The sequence below is a fragment of the Argopecten irradians genome, chromosome 8 (assembly GCF_041381155.1).
Source record: "Argopecten irradians isolate NY chromosome 8, Ai_NY, whole genome shotgun sequence".
NCBI lineage: Eukaryota > Metazoa > Mollusca > Bivalvia > Pectinida > Pectinidae > Argopecten > Argopecten irradians.
In genome coordinates, this window is record NC_091141.1 from 8377395 (window position 1) to 8387177 (window position 9783).

Below are 9783 nucleotides of genomic sequence, written 5' to 3' on the forward strand. Positions count from 1 at the left end.
TTAATATTTCAAAATCGATAATTTTTAGGCACAAACGATAATTATATGAAATTAATGCCAATAGCTAAAATGTTTTAATATTTTTTATCATAACCATTAAATCAAACTATTTTACTTTGTGATTTTTTGTTATGATAATGCAATGCACTATTTTAGTTCAATTCTTCCGCGAAAAGTAAATTGACAAACTGGATGACTAGCAAAACATAGGCCGAAAACAAAACAGAAAGTCGAGAGAAATTTGGCTAATACTGACTCACTGATAGAAGAGGATACTACAGAGGTACGTCGTTAAGCATCTTGTCTTTTATCACCATACGAGTTTAAAGTGTCAACTTTAAATGAATAATCATTAGGAATATTGCGGGCATGTCAGGAGTACGTGATGCAAATTTAAAATTGATACAAACGGTTACATATTTTCCTCTTGATCGTGATCATGTCAATACAGGATTTAAAATTGATACTACATGTCTTCAATCATTATTTAGTTACCATGGTGTAGTTTGAATCAAGACATCTGCTTTTATACATGAATACACGTTACACAGTAACATGTAGGTAGCTTCAGTCAAATAAAGTTTGGAAGGGGGGGGGGGGGGGGGTAGTTGCAGCGACCACTATTGGTTGTATAACTAAGATAAGTTTATTTCTGGTTCAGGACTTATATGTAAAGTCCTCTATACCAGACTCAGACTAAATATAAAGTTTACAGTTAATACATTTTTATCTGGTAATAATAATAAATTAGTGATTTATAAAGGCTTTGTAGTTGTATAAGAGTTCTTGTTCTTTCCAATGTTTATCTAAATCATTTTTGAAGGAGTTTATATTTGGCGCCATCACTACATTCTCTGGTAGATCGTTCTATGTCTAGTGAAAAAAAGTTTCTCCTAATCTCATAGTTATAGATCTTGTATGGAATAGCTTCCTCCTGTGCCCCCTGCTGCTCTCGCGGTCCGTTGCATCTTTCCATACTGTTAGTTATTAAACTCGTTTGACAATATATGTCAATATATAATCATGGTGAGTAATTTAATTGGCTTGTTAAAACAATTCAATTTTGGGGAAATGTGTTTTGTGAAATAAACCGTTCAACATGTTGGGCACAACCCTGCATAGGGTAACAGTTACCCAACGTCACTGTACCCAAATTGATACCAATACACGTATATTTCTCTTATATGACATTTGTTGTTTTGTATGCTGATGCTTTGTTTTTCTTATTACAGTGCTTATTTTTATTGTTAGAATGATTTATATCATGTCTCGAAATTTCTAGTTTTGTCACATGATGTGTACCCAAATTGATACCCAGCAAGAAAAAATGTATACAATTAAGGAAAATCAATTTATATAGATTTTTGTTATTTTACTTTATAAAGGGGACGTATTTGCGTTTATTATAACAAGTTATACTGAATACAGTTATACATTTTACTTTAAAAATTGTACAAGTGTTTTCACAACAGTACCTGTGCTAATTTGGTTCCCGTAACACCACATAATGACTTGTGTGATATTTCAATGATTTAAAATCAGTTTTCTGTGGCATTCACCTAAGCTTATATAGTTCCAATGTGGTGTATATGTCAAAGGACCACTATCAATTATTTTTAATGATTGTAAAAAAATTCAATGTAATAGTAACAGTTTTAGTAAAAATTAAGATGGAGAAATAACGCTATATAAAGAGCAATTTGAACGTGACTAAATAAAAAAATAATGTGTGGCAACTATATTTTTTCTATTTCTGTTTTAGTGTTTATATCTTAAATTTCATAATTTAAGAATATTTTCTTTGAGGAGGCCTTACGCTTTGAAAAAAAACACGATTATAGTACAAATAGTAATTGTCGCACGGCCACATTTCTAGGGATTAACACGTTTCAGACAGAGTTATCAATTTCAAGGTTATCTTTCAGAGAAAATAACAGAAATAGTTACATAAAACAAAGCGTAATAATCAATAAATGATGCATCTTTGGTATCACCACTGAGAGAAATGAGGTAAATTTAACAACACAAATGTTGTAGGTATTTTTTCAATTAGGGTATCAATTTGGGTACAGTATCAATTTGGGTACAATGACGTCATAAGTTTTGAGGACCAATATTCGTCAGGGTAATCAAATACCCTCGGTTATCAACAAACCAGCAAGAAATAAAATATACCAGTTTTATCAACACAAATATAATATGACTGAAGTCAAGGCCTTAAAGAACACAGCCAGATGTTTCAGTAACCATTAATTATATAATGTTAAAAAGTTCAATTTATGGAAATAACGGAGCAGAATTTTCTGTTTATTTTTTTTTTTAATATATCGCACTCTATCCTTGTCCCGAAAACCCCATTTGAGAAGGATATCCAGATAAGAGATAAAAGAAATTTTTATTTGAGTAACATATATTCCAATTTGGGTCAGCTGATTATATTGGAAGGTGGTCTATCACTTGAACGCTTGCAAATAAAAAGCCATTGCACTGAGCTACTACTGGATGAAGATTAAGTTAGTCGGATCATAAAAGCGTTTGAACCGCTTGAATCTAATAGTGCTAGAATGGGTATCCGGATAATTGGTTCACGGTTCGGTTTCAGCTTGTATCTGGTAGCATTTTAGCTATTCGATAACCGTCACATACATTTCGTACGACAAAAATACACCTCAAAGTAATGAAATACCTGTAATAATGACCGTCTTCACCTATAGTAAAAAGTATATATGCTTTCAGAAGAGAAATTTTGTAATGAAATTAAAAGTGCTACGACAACAGTGTTGTTATCGGAAACTGGGTCGTCACTAAAACGCTTATAGGTGTCACTTAGCTTCTATGAAAACGTTCCAGTGAGTGTGATGTGCGCAAGTATCATGTGTAAAAGAAACCATTTGCAGGAAGTAGGCCTACTTTGACATTGTAAGTGTTTACATCGATTTCAATTCACTGTCATGGTTTTATTAAAAACAAACAAAATAAATCTAATTTAAAGCAATAATTCTTTGTGTTAAATGAGTGTTTCCTGAAAGATAGGAGCAATTGTTATGGAATCCAGACAAAGTATGACAAATTCATGGCATCGATGTACAACCGTAACGTTACTTAACTACAAAAGTGTACTGTTATCCAGTTACGGTTCGGTTAATCTGATCCGGTTAACCAGTTGCCATTTTTACCAACCGTTCCAGCACTAATTATATATTGAGCTGACTTCAAAGCATCGCATTCACGCTGATGGGATTTTTTATACAGTGGGTAAAAAAATGGCGGCCGCAAACTGAAGCTGTCAGTGTGTAGGATAAAAAATTTTAAGATTGTGTTTTTGCATATATTTTCATGTATGTCTTATCTTCGAAGTGCTTCACCCTTATAATATTTTGTCTTACTTGTGCAACAAGTTGTCTATCAATTCGGTATTTATCTTTCACGGTACGGAAGATATCTAACCGCCGGTCACTGGGTAATTATGGCTGACACAATAAGGACCTATTTTTCGTCAGGGGAGCTATATCGCTTATTACGAAAATTGAGATCATTCCGAATAAATGATGAGCAGCAGTCACTTGTGAGATTGTGTTTAAGCTGAAAATTTCTTGTGTTAACATCAATTTTAAATCCTTAAACCTATTTGTCATGGAAAGTGGCGAAAACCTCTGTTTACATAGAATATGTTTATGTTTCCAACAGTACGACACCAAAAATTTCGGGTAAGTTGAATCTCCAAAATAATTTGTAATAACCCAAAATCTGGGCTATGAATCACATGATCAGACACGTGACTTCCGGTACTTTGTTGACATACTGCTGACCAGTGCACATGGACAGTCAAACACTGATGGTATTGTTTTGAAGTTTCATTTAAAATGGACTTAAGAAAATACCTTCATTTTGGGGTATATTGCTACATCGTATATATAAAATCACTTGGTTATAATACATGCTCGCTTTTATGGGAATGGGGTCGAATTTCACCCCCAAATATATAGGCAGGAAAAACACTGAATGGGTAACTGTTACCCATATGCAGGGTTGTGCCCAACCTGTTCAAGTTATGCGGCTAGTATTAGTCTCAATTGAAAGACAGTGGAGTTCACACTATGGTGACCACCAATCTTTCACACATAGTTATCTCCCCTTCTGATTGTAAAAAAAAGATGGACAAAGGGTAAAACGTCATTTTTCACTTATCACAAATTTAAGTAACATTTAACCCAGAATAGTGACTCGAGAATTTTTGGTATAATAAACAATTTATGTCCGTGGTGGCAGTGTGAATATGAAGGTTTATTTACCCTCAGATGTAATAATATCACACCTTTAAATTTGGGTTAATAAACCTTCATATCACACTGCCACCAGGGTCATAAATATAGAACAAGTTTATGATGATGTCTATTAATTCCCATTTTCGAAGGAATTAAGTGATTTAAGTAGATTGTTAATTACCACATGCACCATCCATCTAGGTATGGTCAGTATTTGGCATACTACTAGAAACACAAGAAAGTTTATAACAGTATATTTACTGTATCGTAGTTCAGATATAGAGTTTTTGGAAGGCCAACACTTCAACTTATCTCCATTCTTATTTTTATAAGCTTTAGGGGTTACACGGCTATATACCAAAGTTGGTAATTTTGCTGTGATGAGAATGTAGGAATTGGTTTGGTCCCATGACTAAAATGACAATGTTAAAATTCTTGATGCTCTCATATCCATATGGTTCCAATGAGTCAGTATTGATACAGTTTTTGATAAGAATGAGATTTTAAATTGATCTGTCCATTATTCTTCCATTTATATTAATAGCTGTTTCCATTAAATATTTGTTCACAGTAACTCGTAAAAATGACAGACAAGACGGGAAGCGTTCCGCCAGCATCATATCAGACTATTCCACAGCCAGGAGATCCTGCCCCAGCCTACCCTAATGAACCACCACCAAAGTACGAGGTGGGACCACAAGGTGGCTACCAACAGGCACCACCCCCGGGGTACCCACCCCAGGGAGCATACCCGCAAGGATACACACCACAAGGTAGTAAAGCTGTTCATTTAGCTACACTGATTATCGTCTAAAGCCAGCATTTAGCTACACTGATTATCGTCTAAAGCCAGCATTTAGCTACACTGATATCGCCTAAAGCCAGCATTTAGCTACACTGATTATCACCTAAAGCCAGCATTTAGCTACACTGATATCGCCTAAATCCAGCATTAAGCTACACTGATTATCGCCTAAAGCCAGCATTTAGCTACACTGATTATCGCCTAAAGCCAGCATTTAGCTACACTGATTATCGTCTAAAGCCAGCATTTAGCTACACTGATTATCGTCTAAATCCAGCATTTAGCTACACTGATTATCGCCTAAATCCAGCATTTAGCTACACTGATTATCGCCTAAAGCCAGCATTTAGCTACACTGATTATCGTCTAAAGCCAGCATTTAGCTACACTGATTATCGTCTAAAGCCAGCATTTAGCTACACTGATTATCGCCTAAATCCAGCATTTAGCTACACTGATTATCGTCTAAAGCCAGCATTTAGCTACACTGATTATTGTCTAAAGCCAGCATTTAGCTACACTGATTATCGTCTAAAGCCAGCATTTAGCTACACTGATTATCGACCTAAAGCCAGCATTTAGCTACACTGATTATCGCCTAAAGCCAGCATTTAGCTACACTGATTATCGCCTAAAGCCAGCATTTAGCTACACTGATTATCGCCTAAAAGCATTTAGCTACACTGATTATCGCATTTAGCTACACTGATTATCGCCTAAAGCCAGCATTTAGCTACACTGATTATCGCCTAAAGCCAGCATTTAGCTACACTGATTATCGCCTAAAGCCAGCATTTAGCTACACTGATTATCGTCTAAAGCCAGCATTTAGCTACACTGATTATCGCCTAAATCCAGCATGCTAAATCCAGCATTTAGCTACACTGATTATCGTCTAAAGCCAGCATTTAGCTACACTGATTATTGTCTAAAGCCAGCATTTAGCTACACTGATTATCGTCTAAATCCAGCATTTAGCTACACTGATTATCACCTAAAGCAGCATTTAGCTACACTGATTATCGTCTAAAGCCAGCATTTAGCTACACTGATTATCGTCTAAAGCCAGCATTTAGCTACACTGATTATCGTCTAAAGCCAGCATTTAGCTACACTGATTATCGTCTAAAGCCAGCATTTAGCTACACTGATTATCGTCTAAAGCCAGCATTTAGCTACACTGATTATCGTCTAAAGCCAGCATTGAGCTACACTGATTATTGTCTAAAGCCAGCATTTAGCTACACTGATTATCGTCTAAAGCCAGGGTTCTCATTAAAAGCCGGTTGCCGGCAAAAACAGCTGTCTATTTCCTTGTTTACATCAGCTAATTTTTGTCAGAAATAAATATTGGCCACCACAAGGGCCTGTGGCCCCCAACCATCTATTATTAATTTTCAACCATCTATTAAAAAACTTTATGAGAACCCTGATAGCTTTAAGTTCCGAACAACATATGTGATTGGGTACATTGAGGTTTAACTTTCCCAAAAAATTATATACTTCAATTGTACTTATATACTTCAATTGTACTGTCTGACATAAAATTGTTCTTATATACTTAAATTGTACTTTCTGACATAAAATTGTTCTTATATACTTAAATTGTACTTTCTGACATAAAATTGTACTTATATACTTCAATTGTACTTTCTGACATAAAATTGTACTTATATACTTCAATTGTACTTTCTGACAAAAATTTTTTATGTTCAGTCCAGGTTTTGGAAACAGTCTTATAAAAAGTATAAAATGTAATGTCGCTTTACTTGTTATTTGGCCAAGCAAAAACTTAAAAGTCTTGAGATGGTTTCATGCATATATATGTATGTTATCAAAGCTACCAGTAGATAATTGGGCTGTAAAAGTCTTTATTTCAGAATTTTAAGAGACATTAAATAGATAAATTAAAAAAAATCAATTAGTTTAGAGCTTTCTTATACGCTGTGAATTGTGAAAGCATGAATTATTTCTGTGACAGTGATACTACCAGCAATATACTGCTGGGCTAGAGAGAACTCCTCTTTAGCTCAATCGGTTGAGCGTCAGACTAGTAATTATATAAGTTCCCAAGGTTGATCCCTGGCTGAGGCAGGGATTTATATAATGTTTATATCAAACCATTTACTTATGTTACATAACATTTCAAATAATGGTATATATGTATATCAAGAATCAACCAGATGTTGTACAGATTCTATTACATGGTGATTTTCTATTTCAAAAATTGATTTCAGATAAACCTGATTATATGGTGAATCATTGCACTAACTGGAATATGAATTCATTCACAAGTATTCATTATCTTATGAGACAATGTACATGTGTTTCACACACATTCTCTGATTAAAGTAAACCAATCTGACCATCACTCAGTTTTGACCTACCTACATCTATTCAAATAGGAAATAATTATGCCCGTTTTGTGTCTGTAGGTAGAACTAAGGCATTTGAAAAGACCAATAAAAAAAACTCAGTTCTGCTATAACATATCATTAGATTGGGGCTGAATTTAAGCAATTTTGCCAGCGTGAACAATATACAGGATATACGAAACACAGCAAAATATTAGGGAAGATTGTTGGTTATGATTTTTCTGTTACTTAAATTGCTGTATTTGTTTGTTTATAGGACAGCCTGTGTACATGGCACAGCCTACCATGGTGGTCCAGCCTCGGATGGGATTTGGACCTAACCCCCAACCAATGCAGTGTCAGCATTGCCACGCCACCATCAGCACCACTCTGGAGTATGAAGCAGGTGCCCTCACCTGGTTATCAGCAGGCATACTCTGTGTGTTCGGGTAAATACATCTCCTAAAATCATTCTTACATAATACTACAGAAGTTCTAATTCATTATATATTAAGTGTTAAAACCAAGTGGTTATTTGATGTATTTTGAAGGTATTTGAATTAGTAGTACATGTATTCTAACAAGATATGAGATGATCATCAAAATTCATTAATGTCATGATTCAAAGAAATCTTCAGAAGTTTAAAGGGTCTTAGCAAATTAGATATGCTCCTTCAAGCATTCTGTTCAGCTAGTTCAAATTTAACCTAAATAAACTGTAACTATTGTCAATTTAACACAGAATCAAACTTGATTGCATTGTTAATCTAAGTATGCCACAAAATATCTGTTGTATCTGTGTGTTGTAGGTGCTGGCTCGGTTGTTGTCTGATACCTTTCTGCATCAACGACCTCTCGGATGTCAAACATAAGTGTCCCAACTGTAACAAGATGGTCGGCGTCTACAGGAAGTTGTCATAGGCCTTAAAAAAATAAAACGGTTAGACCGTCTGTGTCTTTGATATCAAAGTACTTTGGCTGTGAATATCCATGATATGGAAAACATCATGCATCTAATGAATCTTTATCAAATCTGGTCCAAGTTTCAGCAATTAATGTTCACAAACACAGGAAAGTACTAAATCATAAATTATTGTATTGTAAGTAGCCATAATAGAGAGCATTAATTCAAAAAAATCATGAAGCTAAAAAATTCTGGGGAAACGTTGAGTCACTTCATTGATGAAAGAAGTCATTAGATAGTTTAAACAGATTAACTGGGCTAAGGACTAGAATTTTTGTAGATGCCTATATATGTGTATAAAACTTACATAATTGATTATATTCAGAATGTACAAGGTGAAGTGTATAAAGGTTGTGTTTTAATGGGAGACCAATGCTGTTGATTCACAGTAATTCATGCTGAATTTTTTCAATCATTAAATCTGCATATAAATACAACAATCAGTGTTAAATGACAGCTTTATTGCTGTGATTTGTAAAGCATAAATCACTTTTGTATTTACATTATAAAGCTTTAATTTATTATATGCATTGTAATAAATTATTTGTATTTGTAAAACTGTTTTAACATTTAAGATTGGGTCTGAAATACTTCAGATCAGAAAAATTTGCATTACTGTTTTGATGCAGTTGTTTGCCTTGATGATGATACAAAAGTAAGTGAAGAAATTGGCTTTGTTAAAGATTGTTGAAAGGTTCAACTAATTAATTTATTGTTATGCACTTTTGTTGTTATATGTTGTGCCATGCCCAATGTTGAGGACCAGTTACTGATGAATTTTATTATTGAAATTGGTTGTGCTGTCAAAAAGGTTATTTGCTGTCAAAAAGGTTATTAAAACTCTATTCTAAACAAAACCACAAACATATTATACATATTATATACATGTATATAGATGTCGGGATAATATAGTACAGTTAATAAGCAGAATTTTTCATTTCTTGGAAGTGGATAGAATACTACTGGCATTAGTATGTGTTATCGAAGAAATCCTTAAATTTGTGTGTATTATTAAGCTGTGATACAACTCTCATACTTTATTGTATTGTCAGGGAATTGTTATCTCATTTTCCCCTGTCTAAGTAATGAACTGTTCCAGCCTTATAATAAAGCAATGTAAGAAGAGGTGATATGTATCTTAAGAGGTGAAGTAGTTAGATATAATGATACTAGTCTTTAGCTACCCTTTGATATATTGTGTATTATTCAAGAAGTTTTGGTCAGTATGTTAAATATGCTGATTACCTACTATGCGGTTTAGATAATGCCTGCTATTGTCTTGTCCTTCAGCAAGGTCAAAAATGTATCTTTAGTAGACCATGACATCAATTCAGTTTGTAAAACACTTACCTCAGTTCAGGAGTAAACGATCATTACCAATACAAATTGTGCCTT

At 34.2% G+C, this 9783-nt stretch overlaps 1 protein-coding gene across 1 annotated transcript; it reads left to right on the forward strand.

Moving 5' to 3' along the window:
* Window positions 1–172: 172 nt before the first annotated feature.
* Window positions 173–9205, forward strand: LOC138329269 (lipopolysaccharide-induced tumor necrosis factor-alpha factor homolog). Its single transcript, XM_069276128.1, has 4 exons — window positions 173–283; window positions 4837–5038; window positions 7702–7873; window positions 8234–9205. The coding sequence occupies exons 2-4, from the start codon at window positions 4849–4851 to the stop codon at window positions 8343–8345; spliced, it is 474 nt and encodes a 157-aa protein (XP_069132229.1). The 5' UTR covers window positions 173–283; window positions 4837–4848; the 3' UTR covers window positions 8346–9205.
* Window positions 9206–9783: the final 578 nt, after the last annotated feature.

What these genes read in the sequence shown, in the direction of transcription:
- LOC138329269 (XM_069276128.1), top strand. Translation starts at nt 4,849, where the DNA reads ATGACAGACAAGACGGGAAGCGTTCCGCCAGCATCATATCAGACTATT. An exon ending in GCAAGGATACACACCACAAG is followed by an intron (nt 5,039 to 7,701) that starts GTAGTAAAGCTG and finishes GTTTGTTTATAG; the next exon opens with GACAGCCTGTGTACATGGCA. An exon ending in GGCATACTCTGTGTGTTCGG is followed by an intron (nt 7,874 to 8,233) that starts GTAAATACATCT and finishes TGTGTGTTGTAG; the next exon opens with GTGCTGGCTCGGTTGTTGTC.